General features: G+C 40.2%; 1 protein-coding gene across 3 annotated transcripts in view; it reads right to left on the minus strand.

The window, feature by feature from the left end:
• Positions 1 to 18,107, minus strand: part of elf1 (E74-like ETS transcription factor 1) — a 54,946-nt gene that overhangs the window by 10,137 nt on the left and 26,702 nt on the right. For 2 of the 3 annotated variants that reach the window (XM_042492939.2, XM_042492938.2), the window contains exons 2-4: positions 5,045 to 5,336; positions 4,553 to 4,609; positions 443 to 617 (exon numbers count right to left, since the gene is read on the minus strand). In XM_042492939.2, coding sequence (XP_042348873.1) covers positions 443 to 617; positions 4,553 to 4,609; positions 5,045 to 5,116 — 304 coding nt within the window. In that variant the 5' untranslated portion in view covers positions 5,117 to 5,336. The remainder of the gene's footprint in view (positions 1 to 442; positions 618 to 4,552; positions 4,610 to 5,044; positions 5,337 to 18,107) is intronic. The other variant, XM_042492941.2, reaches the window with a different exon arrangement.

The raw sequence follows: 18,107 nt of genomic DNA on the forward strand, positions 1-18,107 counted from the left end.
TAATAAGATGGATTAAATTTGATTAAATATTTGTGGCAGTTAAGACATAACAGATTCAATTTTAAGACTATTTAATTACTTTTAAGGCCTAATATTGCTAAAAACTAAAATATAGACATTTTAACACTTTATATGGAGCCCCAGACACCACGTACTTGAACACTGTCTATATTTACCAGAGAATTAGTATCAAATCACATAGACCTTTCTAAGAAACATCTTGAAAATTACAGACCTGTAAATTAAAACACTACATAGATGGCAAGATTGTTTCACTATATTTTTTTATGTAAACAATTAAAAGAGAAAAGACTGAATTGTAAATCTTAGACCATAGATTCTAATTTCGACTGCTGTGAACTGAACTCAAACACTAGAGTATTTTATGTGCACAAAACTGATCATAGCTCCATTTAATGACAGCAAAGTAAAACATCTTTACCTGAGAGGTCGACCCCTCCCACCAACATGGAGGGCTCCTCCACTACATGCAGGGTGGTGTCCACCATGATGCCGTTGGTCACCTCGTCGGACTCCAGGCCTGAGTAAACCTGCAGCAGATCAGCTGCGGGCACCTGCTCAACAATCACCGCTGGAAATACTGACGGGTCGTCCAGCTGAACAGAGAGAGGACACACACACAGACAGAGAAAGGTATGAGACGCTGTAACACAGGAGCTCTCACAGGGAGCCAGGGAACTGACACTCTTTGCACATGTATGTGAATATGCAATAAAAACACCATTAATTCCTCGACTACACGTCATAAATGCAATATAAAATCCCCAGATGACATCAGATTAATGCTATAACTGGCTTTGGTCCCTTGTCTTTATTACCCTGTAAAATATCGTAGAATCATACTCAATTTCAGCTAATGTGGAGGCACACAGCATGCAGGAGAGCTCATTTCTGTGGTGTTGCAGCAGTCCGCAGGGAACCACTGAAGAAGACAGGAACCAGCTGTTTGATTTGGCCTACTTCTCCTGAGAAGTTAATCTTATGCTCAGAAATTATATAAGCTCAATTGAATGTTAATGGATCAATCGTGAGTTGCAGGCGAGCACCTCTTTCATCATGTCCTAAACGTGCTTTGGGAATTCTCAGCTCACCGTCTCATTTCAGGCACGGCTATGCCTGATGCAGGAGGGAGCCGGGGGATAGGGGGAATTACCGCAGCTCGGTGCCAAACTGTTGAAACAACTGAGGAGCCCAATGTACTCCAGTGCTCCTCAAACACAGACAGGGTCAAGAGTGCTCAGTGTGCGCTGGGTTCATGTCAATGGGAGGGGCGTGGGGACTAATTCAGTCCTCTGCGTAAGTCATGTGGTCCTTTAAAACTCTTATTTTGATGACTTTCTGGTTTAGACAGCTGCTAAATTGTTTATTTCAAAGAGTTTGAAATAAACATGAGAGGCAAATCAGATTTAGAAAGCTTCAACACAAGTAAACACTCTTCACTGTATCGGGGCTTTTGTTTTAAATGAAAGGTCACCTCAGGTTCTTTGATGCAAAACAACTCAGGTCACCACCAGCAGATGGCGGCAGACTACACTTCAAATAACTTCTTTTAACAGGTCAATGCCAAGCAGCTAATGCAATTATTTTGCTTTAAGTGTATTATGTGTCTTGACCACACTGAAACAAATCAGATTTTGATAAAAATGTTCATCTTTACGGAACTCTTTTAGCCCACTTGGAATAACAGAGGTGCAAGGGGAAAATCTTTTCTAGAAAAGTTAGAAAATTAGGTCAATTGTGGGCCCAAACAAAAAAAAATAGAAAAGCACTCCGTAAAAAAGAACAAAAGTTTCCTCTTTAAATTAATGTATTAGTGGTAATTTAAAAATGTAACCAGATGAACTAACTCAACTGCAACTTAAAGCAAGTTAGATTTAACACTTTCTAAAACATATTTTTTTTACCACCACCTGGGGTAAAACTTAAAACAAATTTTTCAGTAACCAGAAATGAAGGGAAAAAATGAACTGAACTGACATCAATTATTTAGAGTTAGGAATTAGTCTTAACAAATATTCATTCATATACTTTTTTTGTCTCCTGGAAATACCTGGCATTTGTTTTTCTAGGTTTTTCAAGATTTTTTGCAGCAATTTTGTGTGTCCCACTCTCAAATTTTATTGTGAGCATGGATGATTAACCAATCAATAAAATCCTTCCTCCCATATCTTGGCATTTTTAAAAAGTTTGTTTGATTGGTTTAAGACAGTTTAATACCAATTAATGCCTTCTTTTAGATCAGTTAATCCTATGACTTTTCAGACTTTTTAAGGAACCGCAGGAACCCTGAATTAAGAACAGATTTATACAGTCATGACCTCATTAAAGCCGGAGTCGGGTAGAGAAAAGGTGCAGCAGGAGGAACAGGAATAAAGGCTTATCTGTCTCTTTGCACAAGTGTCCATTGTTGGTTTGGACCTCTGGGGCATACCAGGTGTCTGGGCTTTGAGCTGCCGGGGTGAGAGGAGGAGGGTGCCCATTTCGGCTACACTTTAACCAGGAAAATAACAGATCGGCTTGTTATTTGGACACGGTTAAAAAAAGGTTGGGCCTCCCTGGAAGGACTAGGAGTGTTTATTCGTAATTTGATACACTGTACATAATGTAGGTGTCTGGAGATGGCTCCACACTCCAGATCAAAGCTTTGAAGATCAACAACAAACAGCTGAGCGACATCTCCACAGTGAAACCTCAAGAGGCTAATAAAAAGTTTTGCTTTGACTGCAGTCAATGTCTCGCTGACATACACTGAATGTTTCCCATTAATCGGAGTCTTTGGTAGACATATTATCAGATAGCGAGACGGTGAGGCTACTGCATCTCCTTGTCTGGGGCTTAAATGATGTTTGCTGTCCTTGAGTGAGAGTCAAGCGTGAGTGTAGACAAAGGCATTTTGACAATTGGTCTGCTAAAACAGCTCCCACCCCCGCCCCCTCCACCTCCCATCAAACGCAGAAAGTCTCCACAGTTTGCTGACAGAGCACTCGACGTCTGAAGCTGCTGTCTCTGCTGTTGTTGTGATGTGAACTGTTTTTTTTCTACCTTGAAACAGTATTGTCGTGTAAACCAAGCTCACTGTGAAAGATAATCACTATGGCAGAGAGAGGGAGTGTTATTTAAAGGTTGATAAGGTGGGGCTCTCAGGAGAAGTGGCGCCCGACATGCAACTCCCTCTGACAAATAATATTGAACATCATAAAGGCTTTAACTGCTTCTTCCTCTTTGTTGACGTGAATAGGGTTTCTAGTAGGGAAAGCGATAAGAATCAGGCCCCAATTTGCATTTCTGAGTTCCCTATTCTGCCTTTGAAAGCAACAGCATCTGTGCAAGCTGTTCCCTCCACACCCCGCTCTCTTCTGCTTTACCTGCTCGGCCACAATGAGTCCAACTGTCTGTGCACTTTATATATCCTCATTATCACGACATGTGAGAGGATTATTGGAGATACGATCATGTTTACCTAAAAGCACAATGTTTGTTTCTGGAGCTTGACAATTTCTATTTTTGTAGTTTGTAGTTTTTGTAGAGAGTGCATATAAAGTAACAAACTGCACGCACATTTTCTGGGAATGTCACAAATTACACCAATTCTGGGAAGGCGCGAATGTTAAAATTAAAGAAACTCTGGGATATGCAATACCTAAGGATTGCAAAGTTGTGTATTTTGGATATATAAGCAAGAGAGCAATGACAAGGAACTGGTACAAGACTGAACCCCCCTACCAAAATAGGTTAGAAATTATAAGACATATTTGTACCATGGAGAAAATGACCTACCAGCTTAGACTGAGAGAAAGTGTTTTTGAAAACAAATGGATGATCTACAACACAACGGAAACAACTTTTGGACTAACTGATGTACAAACTTGATATGTAAAGTATATGCCCTTCTTTGAAAATAAACTTTATATAAATAAACCATGATTGTTTTTCTTTTCTTTGATATACTTCTTCTTTTGTTTTTCTTTCTCTCTCTGATTTTGGAGAGAAAGTCATATGGTAATAAGAATGAAACTTGTTATTGTATATTCATACTAAAACTCATTAAAAAATTGAGAGCATGTTTTTATGATTACACGTGGTGCCAAAAATCAGAAAGCTATCCTGCAGTTATTACCAATACACCCTTGGGAGCTACTTATTGATTTAAAAAACAATATAGCATGGCTAATCATTACAAAACTCAACTCCAACAGCTTTACTGTGGCCAAAATATATCTTGACAGCAGCCAGGAGACACAAAATGGCAACTGCACTAGTCCGTTAATGTCCTTTTTAGGGGGTATTTCCAGGACTTGGTAAATAGGGGCATGATGCTTATATAACCGGCCGAGTGGGTGCAGCAAGGAACAAAACTGTAGCACAGGAACAATGCAAGACCTTTTATCCCGTACCTTCCAAGCAGCCTCGTAACTGGTCCGTCAGGTTTAACCTGAGCTGGTGCTATTCAGGGATCCAGTGACAACTTGTCGCTCTAGATACACACTACACAGATACCAGTACACACAAACACACATACAACCACACTTACAATCAAGCCTGCTCCACAGGATTCAGACACGGTTGTGGGGATGAGATAACTGCAAACCTGACCGGGTAATGAGAAGACACACAGGCACACAGGTTCACATCGTATGCACACACAAGTAACCTTTGTGCCACAACACACATGTAGGCCCCACCCTTTCCCTCCCACGCACCCTAACCTTGCTGCAGGTTTTTCACTCTTTCCATTTCTGCGCTCCCAGCAGCCTCTTCCCAGACCTCCTCTCCTCTCTGCTCCATCCTCCCCTCCACCACTCGTCCCCCAACATGTTAAAGATCTCAGGCTCTGAGTCACAGCTAATCCTACCCCAGTGACCGTGATGTTTACACAACTTTTGTTTGCCCTTCTTTCAAAAAGATCTTACTTTCATCAACAAGCTCAAGTTGAGAAAAGACGGATGTTCATCATGGTATGAAAACTGCAGCCTTAAAGCCTCTTTTAAAAAGTTAAAAGTGTTTTCTCTGGCGTGATACCTACCTGGTTGATTTCGTCCATCCCGTTGCTGGCAAACTCAAACACCAGCTCACTGGGCTGCACAGCAGTCGTCATGTTCAGTTCACAGGGCAGGGAGCAGCCTAAAATATCCCGACTACTCCTGGCTCAGCTTCACCTCACAAAATGGCTTCCCTGTCGTCGTCCTGTTCTCCAATCTGGGCGGTTAACGAGAGAGAGACCACGAGTTTCAGAGGAGTGCTGTGGCCCAGGTGGGAGCAGCCTCGTCCCTCTCTGACACGGAGGCTGGGTCCCGCTGCGCCTGGAGCATCTACACCTGGCAGAGAGCGAGAGAAAGAGATGGGGGTGAAGGTCAGGAGACATATTAGATCAGTTTAATTTCAGTGAGAGGCAGGGAGGAGTGGGGACAGTGCAGTGGAAGAGCGTGCGTGCAGTAGGATGGAGAGTATTTTTTAGGGCTGAAAAGTCATCCTTCAACTAATAACAGACCTGCAAAGCTTCAGGCAGGACACACTGTACATATCTGGGCTAAGTTTAGTTGTGAAAGCTAAAAATGCCGCAAATCTCAGCATCACTGTCTAATTCCTGTCTCCCTGCCGTACAAACCCTCTAATAATCTCACAAAGTAAGTCCAGACCAAGCTTAAAAGATGTCTGTGCCTGCCCTAGAAAAGATTTCAGCGGGTATCATGCTTAATGACAATTTAAAAGCATTCCTGCTAGTGTTAGAAATCTATTTTTGATGTTGTACTTTTACTCATCATAACTCATAACAAACATCAGATATGACACTAACGTATGTGAAGGTCCCGTGTGTAGCATTTATTGGTATCTTGTGCTTAGGGTGCAGAACTGAAACTTCCAAGCACGATGATGGCAAAAGTGAAAATGCAAATGGCCCTATCTACAACTGGTGTTTCTTTTGTCCAATCTGGGCCACTGTAGAAACAACATGGTGGACACCGTGGAAGAGGACCTCCTCTGTAGATATAAATGGCTCATTCTAAGGTAACAAAAACACAACTATTCTTATTTTTGGGGGATTATAAACAAATGAAAACATATTTATGAATATCACTGCCAATAAATACTCCTAAATCCAACATGCTGGACCTTTAAAAGGTCGACTTTGTTCATCCACTCATTTTGAGGCATAAAAGTTCAAACCACTCCAGATATTACTACAGTGATAGTCTAAATAAGGCATTGCTAAAACAATAACAATAGACATGATTTATGGTCAATAAATAAATTTGTCTATTATTGCCATGATTAATTGTATACAGAAAACAGAAGAAAGATGAGTAAAATTTCCAAGAGCACAAAGCGACATTTTGAAATAGCTTGTTTTGTCCATTCAGCAATAAAAAGATTTTTTTTCTTTTTAAAAAAAAAAATGTTTAATTTACTATAATGTAAGACCAGGAAAAGGGGCAAATTCTCACATTTGAAAGCATGGATTTGTCAGATGTTTGGCATTCAAAAATATCTTTTTATTTAAATATCACAATGATTGCCAATCCAAACTGAGCTCTAAAATAAGCACAGCAACACACACTCAGGAGGATCTTGAGGCACAACTCCTGATTTCATCACTAACGCCTCTCATTTCATAGCTGTGTCCATCCCAGAAGTGAAGACACCCCCCAAAACGCCACCCATGATCATAAGACTCAGGGGGCTGATACCATGATCACATGAGAGGGTCTGAACGAGCCCTCCCTCTTCATAGAAACACACACACACACACACACACACACACACACACACACACACACACACACATAAAGGCGAGCGATCACTCGTCTGCCCCTCTGTACTGACCCTCGGGGAGTTACTGTGATCACAGGAGGCGGGGGAGGGAAACTGGTGGTCGTGTTGCTTACTAGTGTGTGTGTATGTGAGAGAGAGAGAGAGTGTTTGTGTGTGTGCATGTGTGTGTGCTGAGGTGTGTCCCAACAACACAATACCCAAAGGCAGGTTTCAGGGCCGAAGGACGGGAGGGGCTGAAAAATAAATGGACACCTCAGGGCCACAACCCCCCCTCCTGTTTCCCAGAGACCAAAGAGCTGGCAGCAGCAGAGAAGTAAGAGATGGCAGTGTTTAGTAAACCCCCTCACCACACACACTCACCATCCCTGCTTTTTCCACTGCTGCAGGGTGGAGCTCATTTGCTTTGAAATGCCTGTGTGACTGACGAAGTTGCATACCAGGCCCAATTGTATTTTGAAGTTTTGAAAGGGGGAGAGGAGGTGACAGAGGAGGATTGAACTTCTGAGCAGCTTGCGGGGCGCGGGGGCCAAACACATTTTACGATTTAGTTTATCTTCCTGCTAAGCATTCAGACAGAATAGTAACATGTGGCCGGGGTCTGGAAAGCATCGCTTTGGGAGACAGAAGAGAGAGAGACGGGGATACTAAATCTTTTTGAAGGCTGGTGTTTCATTCCAGTCAGTCCCCTCTCTTGCCGTCTCTGCTGGGCAGTGTCCATGCCCACCTCTGCCAAAGCTGGACACTGCAGCCATCTGTCTGGAGCTCTTCAGAGCCCTGGTCTTCTTGGCATGTTTGCGCTTGGAGAGTGTGCCATTACCAGACTCAAGCGGAAAAGAGAGGATGTATTGCACCGGGCTTCCAAATGGAGGAAGATGTATTAATCATGTAAAAAAAAACAAAAACAAAACAAAACAAAAAAAAAAACAGTCAGTGGACATGTGTCTGCCTGCTTAGTGACTCTCCATTTATATTTTCACATGGACCGCAGACATATTTGCAGCAGATGCCCTTATTTGCCCTCTGTGACAAGCAGGACACCCCATGTGGGATGAGTTCGAAGTGCAGCGGCCCGTATCATATGACATCACTCTGAAGCTCTTTTTACACAAAGATCAGAATATAAGACCACTGCTGGGTCCCATCTTAATACCTCCTTTGCATGCTTACACAAAACCAAACAAAGGTGGCATCATAACACCCCCGTGTGTGATTTTAGACAGCATGACGGTATAGCAGAAACAAAAGAGGTGTGGCAAGTGTGATGCTGAACACAACAGCGTCAGCCTCCCATTGTGACGTATAACATATGTGTTCGCAGCACTTTCTAAACAATAGAAATGGCATTACATGTCATTAATCATTTACTGTCTCTGTTATATGGCGGATGATCTTATCCTGTGCTCGGAGGGTGAGGAGCTCCCGAATCTCATTGTTTTCCCATACATATATGCACAGTTTAATACTGTATACTGTGTAGATTTGTGTGTGCATATATTTATTTATTTATATGGGTACATTTTACATTATTGGTTTTTAGGGATGTTATTGTGTATAGATTATATATTTATACATGTATATACTTTTTCATACTGCTCTCAGATAAACCACATTGCACGTTAAATACTCTGATTTTTAGTATCTTTAATATACATTACGTGTAGTTTTTATTGCTTTATCAGGGCGATTTGGGTTCCTTTTATAATGTATTTCAGCTTCTGTGCTCAGTTTTTTAGATATCTACTAGTATCAATAAAGGGTCTGTCTATCTATCTATCAAATTTGCAAACATTTCTGGCTGCCACTCTTCTTCTTTGACTTTGCTCATTGCTTTTTAAATTTCCCACCGTGGGTTGCACACAAAACACATCATCAAAATGTCACACCTGTCCAGCCAATGGTCCCATCCTTCTGGCTGTCCTTTAATACAGAGACCGTACCAGCACTGTTTCTGCCTCCCATGGCAGCTTAAAGACAAGACAACTCAATTCCCCCCATTTTGTAATCGTACCGTATATGCAAAACGGCAAGGCGGCAGAACAGCAAAATATTCATGCCTTAGAGAGGCAGTGTAAAAGTGGTTAAGGTTGCCCTGCTTAGCCTACTTGCCATCGCCAAAATGTGAGGACCTAAAACAATGTGTCCTCTATAACCAAGGATCTTGGTTCCTCTTTTGCCGTTGTCAAATTTTGTGGTACCTTTATAGAGAAGTTAGTGTGAAATTTTCAGCTTGCAGGCATGACTTCTATTAAATGATGAACAAATCATCAGCATCCAGCCATTAAAGGGTTATCAGATGACTGGAAACGGACAGCAGGAGATCAGCGAGAAACAAGATTGATGTAATCAGTAAATCTTCTTTCCCATGCTGTATATTTGTGTGTCTAATTGATTTTAGGTGTCTGTTGTATTCGTGCTATAATGCATCAGACTGTGTCAATGTTTGCATTTATTTTCTATATCCCCACTGTCAGTGTTTCATTGATCTGAATGGCCCAGTTGGCATCGTGCTAACAGCAGACAGGGATACAAGAGAGCCAGCCATTAGTCAGCCGCAGCCTGCACATTATCCCTGAGCACATGACAACTGCTGCCTTGTCCCAGCACAGGGGCAGGGTTGTAAGTGAACTCTCTACGTCATGAGGAGGAGAAGAGGAGGAGAACAGCGAAGGGAGGGATTTTACTGGGATGTTAGTCAATGCATAATAGTCCACAGAGCAAATAGACTGCCTCTGAGTCATGGGTGGGGCCTCCTTTTGACAGACTTAGAGTATTTTCGTGTGGTTACCAGGCGGGGCATCAGCGGGACCCAGAGATCTACAGCATGAAGTGTGTGACATCGGTGTCCTGGGTTTAAATCCAGCCAAACACGTGTGTTGCATGTCACAACCCTCCCTCTCTCTCCTTGTAATTTCAATTATTTTCCATTGTTAAAAACTACGAAGCCAAATGCTTTTCAAATAATGTGTGCTAAAACTATTAAATAACTTAGTTATTCAAAGACCATCATTGTGAATTGACAAATATCCTTATTACCAATTTCAAAGCAGCTTTAATTGTATTTTTCCTTTATGGGAGCAGCTGGAGAAACTGCAAACACAAAATTAGGCCTTTTTCAGGCCAGAGGAACTTTTTTTATAGTTAAAGGATACCCTTTTCATTATTTCTGCTCCCAAGAGCTAGAAAGAAGTATTGGCTCCTATGTCAGAGTAGGTACACTCCCATCACAAGAGGAACCACAAGTGACACACTGTAAGTGCACACTGATTGGTCGAGCACAGCCAATGCATTACTGGCATTTTTTAAAACCCATTAGCTGTGTAAACAACACAACACAAAACACAAACAACAGCTCGCGATGAAAAAAAAAATAAGAAAGAAGAGAAGAAAACATTTTTTTTAAAAAAAAAAAAGGACTGACAGTGAAATCCAGGCTTTACTGATCGAATGTGTGATGGTGGACATACTATGTGATTTTGCAAAGGTCAGGCTGCTATACCAACCACCAGCCACCATACAGGATGTCACTTCATCGTTTCTATTAGCAGTATGAATGCAAACTTAAAAAAATAAAGTTATCTAGTTCTCATGGGAGCTCCCCAGTGAGCAGTTCCTGTCAAGGAGCCCCAAGAACTGTTTGGCCAGAGAGGTTGTTACAGCTACACTGTTAGCATACAGTTGCTTATTTCCCTGACTTCATTTGAAGCCCTGTTTTTGTCCTCCTGATGAATTAATGACATATTTACTCTCATTGTAGCTCAGTTTTGGTCACCTCCAATCCCTACAAGCAAATATCTGGCTCTTTAGTTGCTAACTTCTCAGCCGTGTTCACTGACTATCACCTGTTTGGTCAAAATGCTTTATAAAGCTGAGTGAAAGTTAAGAGCTGGTGATAATGCTCTGTGGTTTCATCTCCTTTCACATTACACGGTGTCATTTGATTTATTGTAACTATAGAAATATAGATAAGAGCACCTTTAAGAAATTTACCAAACTAAAATCTCGAAACTGGTTGTGTACTGCAGGATTTCTTCTACGTCCTGTTCAATAAACAAAAGATTGTTTTTAATATTATTTAATCCAATTATTATTTTAACCCTGGGCAAACAAGTGTGCGCAACCCTAAAGATAATCACTAATATGGATAACTGATAGCATGGCTCCATCATGGTCCTTCTCTGTGGCCATGGTGATGTGATCTCTATCAATCCTCTTCTCCAGCGATTACAGCTGTCTGTTATATATGGCAGGCTGGTGTGCAGCAGACTGAGGGGGAGTACGAAGCAAACACTGGCCTACTCCACCCCTACAGCATGGTGACTGCCAGTCGCAATAACAACCAATTAGAGTCAGGATTCATGAACAAATGGAGCATTCCCAGAAGGCCCTACTTCCCCCGCTTTAGTCTCTTCAGCTGAGCTCATTGTTGACCATGAAAGGAGGTAATTTAAGCCAATTGAATGACTATGCAATGACTCACCCTGCATGTGGTGAGTGCAAACATTGTGAGATGCGAGAAAAGGACCAGGGCAAATTTTACTTATCAGCCATTTTCATCTCAGGTTACAAATATGTAGATTTCTCCAGGTGACACAGCAGGAGTATACAGGGGTGGGTGCTGCAATACGGCGCTCACAGGACTTAAAGATGCAAGAGAGCGGGTGGTTTCCCTAGTATTTGAAATGAGTCCTCTCTGCACTCACTAAACACCTGCAAAGGCTTTAACACTGACAGAGGCAGTGATTTTAGTCTGAATCATGCAGTGCTGCTGAGAGACACATTTTAACAGAAAACCGTCAATGAGTCCTGCAAAGCTTTAGTTTTTTCCCCAACTCAGCTGTGCAGAGGAACACCGGTGTGCAAGATGGCAGAAAAATGCGTGGGCTTACCACGACCATGTTATTGAATGGTTGTCAGCACAGACATGCTGTTTTTGCAGGATCCTCTGGGTTCCTGTAAAGGAAATGACTCAGTGATATGAGGCTCGAGCTCATTCCTGGAGCCCTGTGATAGCTCATATGGGCATCAGAGGATCCTGATCATCATTTCTGGACAGCAGTTCCTTTTTGGGCATGTTTTGGTACAGATGTCATTAAATTATGTACAAGTGTGTAAAACAATGGCACTTTTAGGGCCAAGAAAAATCATTTTCGTCACGTAAAAATATGGTTCAATTTAGGGAGTGAACAAGTAAAGTAACAGTGTTTCCCAAACAGAATTTGAATATACATGTGACAGGGATGACGACAAAGGGGCAGTGGTATCCAGTGTTGGGGAGTAACAAGTTACAGTAATTAAACTGTAAAATAAATGTTACTGTAATAAGTTACAGTTACAGTTATCAAAGTTCAGATAAAATGTTGGTTAGTTGGTGGATTACAAAGGTTATAGTGTTAAAATTATATGTTGAATAAATCATTAATTTTGTAAATTTTTTTTGCCGTGCAGGAATGCCTTCTTTTGGCATATTTTTGGACAACGCGGGTCAGCAAAGCCATTAAGACAAATTTGAACGCAGTATTTATGCACATATTTTTAGGTCAGTTTTATTGCCCTGTTTAAAACATCTGTTAGAAAAGTAATCAAATGTAATCCAATATAGTAAGTTACAATACTTTGACTAAGTAATTAAAATAGTTATGTAACTTATTACATTTTTAACATGGTAACTAGTAATCTGTAACCCATTACATTTCAAAAGTAACCTTCCCAACGCTGGTTGAAACAAATTGCCAAATTTTAAGGGGTGTTTTTGTGTTTATGACCCCTTAGATTATTACAGTTATTATATTATAGCTCTCTTCTTCCTCTGCAGCAGTTTGTGACTTGTGGGTTAGACAGTTAATCAGCTGATCCGTTCACAGCTGATCAGACCAGACTTTTAGACCCAGCACAATGAACAGTTCAGTTTCACTTTAACTGCTTGACACTACCTGTATTTTTTTTTTGTTTATGCAATGCTATTTTTGTGTTATGATTTCGTCATGATATTGTCTGCTCTAATTTATTTAACCATTTCTGTATATTTATTTTTTCTTGCCTCTGTTTTATTTTATCTCCCTGTGAAGCACTTTGATCAATGTTGTTTTTAAATATGCTCGTAAATAAATGTGACTTGACTTGAATTGACTGCTGCTCTGTCTGTGTCCAGAGTACACTCTGTGAGCGTAGATAATCAAACGGTTTACATATTCCCATACCGCTCCTAATGAACGATCCAGATCCAAAAGTAAAGAATCAATATGTTGCAGCAGATTTCATTATAATGCTGGATCGCCACAAATAAATGAACTTGTGGAAAACCCTAAAGTAATGACAGTGTAAGTCTATTTATCTTCATCTTTTCTATATTTTAAGACAACAAATGAGCAGATAAAGGGTTAGTTGAATTATAGTAGGAGGAGGCCATAGTGGTGGAAAAGTGTTTGCTAATTCAAGAGTGGGAAGATAGTAATTAAGGAGTTGCATCAACGCCACACAAAAAACACACAGAGGTGCTACAGCACTATGACAGCACTGAAAAAAAACTGTTTTGTATACAGTATTTTCTGTGCATGCTACATTTTACACACCACCCAGCATTACACAATACAGCATGTCTCACCATGTTCTAAACTCCACTTTATTGAGCCGAATAAAGGAGTGCTTTCACTGCAATCCTGAGGCCACACCATGCGTGTGGTGATAAAATGGCAGAGACGGGCACAGAGGCCAGCACAGAGACACTGGTTAACAGCATGCAGCTGCAGAACACAAGGCATCAGAAACACAAGCGAGAGGGCACTGCGTTCACCCAGCACTCACTGTGCCTGTCTTTAACGTAGGAGGCATTTGGCCAGTGTCGTGCCAGGGCCAAATGAAGACTGAGAGAAAAACGTCACCTCGAGCCCCAGCTTTCAGAAGGAGAATGGAATTTAATCTCATCTCCTGTGAACCTTGTACTTTTCCACTCGTGCACGAGGCTCCAGGAGAAGGACCCATGCCTTCCTGTGACAACAGTTGTTTGTGCCAACTAATACACTATCACATTTGGCTTTTGCTTTACAAGTATAATATGGTCTGGAGATTAACCCTTTGAAGCCTGGATCAACATCAATTTTGTGCTGCATTCAGATGCCTTTCACAAACATTTAAACCTTTGAAACATGGGAAAATTCAAAAGATTTCTTTTGAACAAAAAAAAAGGCTATAAGCGAGAAACTGGTTAAAGGTGACAAGAAAATGGCCTTAAAATGAGTTTTTCAAAAGAAAGAGAGAAAACTTTTAGGAAATAAATAGAGAAAAGTAAATCCAGAAAAGTATGTTTATGATTTTTTTGATTATACATTTAAAAATTATGTTTCAGAATATATGTATGTGTGCGTGTGTGTGTATGTGTGTGTGTATGTGTGTGTGTGTGTGTGTGTGGTTGGGGGGTGTCTTTATTTTTAGCACTTTATTTCATGTTATTTGACTTTTCTTTTCTGGCAAATTTTCATGTCATTTTCTTGAAACTGTTTTTGTTAATTTTGGGTTTCTTCTTAAGATGCTTATTGTCTTCTTCCCATGTTTTTGAAAGAAATCAAGCCTAGTTGCTCAGACTTCAAAAGGATTAAAGCTCAGTAATGTCCCCAGTGACAATAGTTCAAAAATGTCTCCAAAGACAAGATTCCACTTCTTTTTTGGTCAGTTTTCATAAAAATATATAAGAGGCATGTTTCCTGCTGTGGCTGTTCTCTGTCCTTTATACAGTATACCCTCCTAACGTGCCCTTTATCACAGCATAGCATACTGGACTTTCTTGTTTCAGGGCACACAAGAGAAATAATGACAGCCAGAAACAGCAAGGACACATTTTAAAACTGGGTTGAAAAAAAGAATACCCACAAACTGACCTGTGAATTTTGCACTCACAGGAACAGCATCACTGAGCAGTTGGTTTCTGCTGCTTCCTGTCTGTTAAACCACATTCAGAAGAAAATTTCTTCCTCTGTGTAAGAGCGGAAAGTTCTCAACTCCCCCTCCTTCCTTCTCAAACAACATGCAATTGCTCTCGTAGATATGAGGCTTGTGACATAGACAGCATTTCCTACATGAATAATATAGAACTAGAAATATCTGCACGAGTGACGTAAATGACAAAAATAATCAGCTTTCTATTGAACTGTTCTTCTTCTTAACACATAATTTTATAGCATTTTTATTACATGCATTGGACAAGATCTGCAGTATTTTAACCAGATTTGATATGACTTTTTTTTTAAAAATCTGAGCTACTTGGCTTGATTTCTTTCAAAAACATGGAGAAAGTTAATGAGCTACTTAATAAGAAATGACAAAAAAAATAGCAAGTAATTCGTAAAACATTACAAGAAAATTACCTGGAATTAACCATAAAAAGAAAAGTAAAAGATCAAAACAGGCAGTAAGCTGAAAAAATGTTAAATTAAAATAAAACGATAAACATAAATAACAACAACAACAACAACAACAACAACAACAACAACAGTAACAGCAACAATAATAATAATAATTTTCAGATTTTTTAAAATATATAATTATTTGAAACATTTCTACTTATTCTCTCTCTTAATTTTTGGGCCAGTTTTCAGGTCCTTTTCTTGTCACCTTTTACTTTTTGTATTTTTTATTTTTGCAATTTGCAGGACATTTCATACCAAGCTGCTGATTGCCTGTTTCCCCAAGAAATGTTTTTAAAAGAAATCAAACCAATTTGCCCATGTTTCAGAGGTTTAAATGTTTGTTAAGTGTATGAAAGCAGCACAAGGAAACAAAAACTTGATGCTGATCCAGGTTTCAAAGGGTTAACCCATAAATACAGCACATTAGGCTGAAAATCGATTTCTAAAATATGATCTGCAAATGACACACCGCCAAATATTCTCTTGCCTTCTGACGTATTCAAGCATGCTACACACTGAGGTTGTTTAATGACAGTGATGCTAAATTAAAAGGATTACAACAGGCCTCTCAAAGCCACACCTGCCAATTGCAGACATGTCTTCCCCACAATGCTGACACAAGGCGTGCAAACACAGACAGCATTACTAAATCCCCCCACCCATTCACACACACACATCCCTCACTGGGCCCCATAAGTCGGTTTTACAGAAATTCTCAGAACAAACTACATAGTTCCTGTCACACAGTTTTCACTTAAAGGTCAGAATGCAAGAATATATCAGTACATAAGCTGCAGTGTGTGCAAGCACCCCGCAAACTTTTTATAAGCCACACAGAGAAACCGCCCTGGCCTAAAGCACGTACAAGCCACTCATTAACAATGTATAAAAATTCCATCAGCTGAATTAACTTCTGCTCCCAGTTAATATAAGCAAACAATAATCTTGGAAATGTACTCATACAAATCCTTCAAAAACTGCTTGTGCCATTAATTCCCATACTGACTACATTACTGCTGTCTTACCAGATAAATCCAGGCTTTTCACCACAGAGAAGCACAATTTTTTAGCTTCACAGATGCGTCAAAAACTACCCCCAGCGGCCTATTTCTATTATGTGGCAACAGGCCACATGTCACAGATAGGAAGAACCAATGAAGTTGTGAAAACAGGACAGGAAATTGCAGCAAAGTTTTTTTAGAAGAGACATCTGCACCCTCAAACATCATAGTCTTATGTGCTGCTGTGATGTCCACAAGGCTGTAAGATTTTATTAGAGCATCTGGACATTGTTAGTAAGATGTAAGACAAGGTGTGTCGATGGGGACGGTGCCATCTTTTCAAAATTAACACTCAAGGCAGCAACATTTTGAATGCCTGATTTTCCAGCTAATATAATCTACCCCCACAAGAGATGTTTTACATGTTAACTGGTGAAAGCAACAGCCATGGCAGACTTAAAATAAGAATCACTTAATGGTTTCAATATTACTATATGCTAATACAAAGAAAGAGCCAGGAGAGAACCAAACCCTTTTCACAGCAGCCATTAATGTTCAGATTTTTTTGTGTAGCCTTGCCAGTCTAACCAAGGTCAAAGCACTGGCCTAATCACTTAATGACAACACTTTCTCCAAGTCCCCAGCTAAGATGTGCAATTGCAAATTTTTACATGCAAAGACACACACAAACGGTGCTCCTTTCTTTCTTTCAGTATTAGTCTGTGCAGGCCTCAGTTAGGGCTGGTGTGTGAAATACATGAGGAGAGCAGTGTACATGTTGAGTAACAGTTGTTTCATAGATCTATTTCGTTCATATTTGATCATATAAGAATGTGTTTTTGAATTACCTCTCAACATACAACATGTGGTCAAGCTGAAAAAATCACTCTCCCCCTTCACACAGTTTCCTGCTCTGTACACTTAATTTGTGTGTCCAACACAACAAGAGATCCTCATTAACTTTTCATTGACATCGTTTTTGTTGTGCCAGCACATAATTTTAAGAAATTTCACTACCACCAACAAGTAATGGGTTGTTGGGACTCTGTGTCCATTTCACAAATTGCTATAAACCCAGGCCGCGATATCTTGACGCTGCTCAGGTGTTCTCGTCATGGACATCACATGTTGCAGGACATGTCGATGATGTCTGGAAAGTAAAACACTATGACCATGTCCATGTAACTCTTTGACTAAATCATATGCATCCAATGTATCTGATTTAAGAAGAAGATTGAATTGTTGTTACTTTCTGGAGATCTAAAATTATATTTAAAAACAACAAGGTAGAAGCAAATAGTATTACTAATTGCAGATCCTCTTGTGTCTCAGCTCAATTATGTAATACTTAAATCACAATGATTCTAAGTAAAAAGACACCAAAAGTAAGGGATAAAAACATGCAAGTCTGTGCGTGTGTGTCAGTTGCCTCACGTTGCCCTGCTGATTCCTTTCTTGCAGACATATTTGAAATGCTTCGTTCTGACTTTGCTGTTGTTTTGGCTGATGTGTGGGAGCAATTTGATGCATGACTAGACTGGAAAAGCTAAATTCTCCCTTTTTATACAGTAAGCAAACCTCCCACAGGCATTAGATGTGTGCAGAAGGCTACGGCATAGAATCTGTAGAAGACAAATTTTATAAAAACAACTCTCGTACATCGTAATAATCAAAGCTAAATTCAAACACATAAGAGTTTCTAAAAGCAGAGCTACTGTGCTGCATGATGTACCTGCCTCTTCACACACCTATCCCTGATGTGTTTACATTCATACCGATACTAACATGTCACAGCACAGGTTTACTGGCAGCAGCGAGGAGCAAGAGAGGACATCATACCAGAGAATACCAGCAGAATAAAAACAAAGATGACATTCCTGATGCTTTCTTTAACTATAAACCACAGTGCCAATTT

Source organism: Plectropomus leopardus, chromosome 8 (genome assembly GCF_026936395.1).
Source record: "Plectropomus leopardus strain MGB_pleo_1.0 chromosome 8, ASM2693639v1, whole genome shotgun sequence".
NCBI lineage: Eukaryota > Metazoa > Chordata > Actinopteri > Perciformes > Serranidae > Plectropomus > Plectropomus leopardus.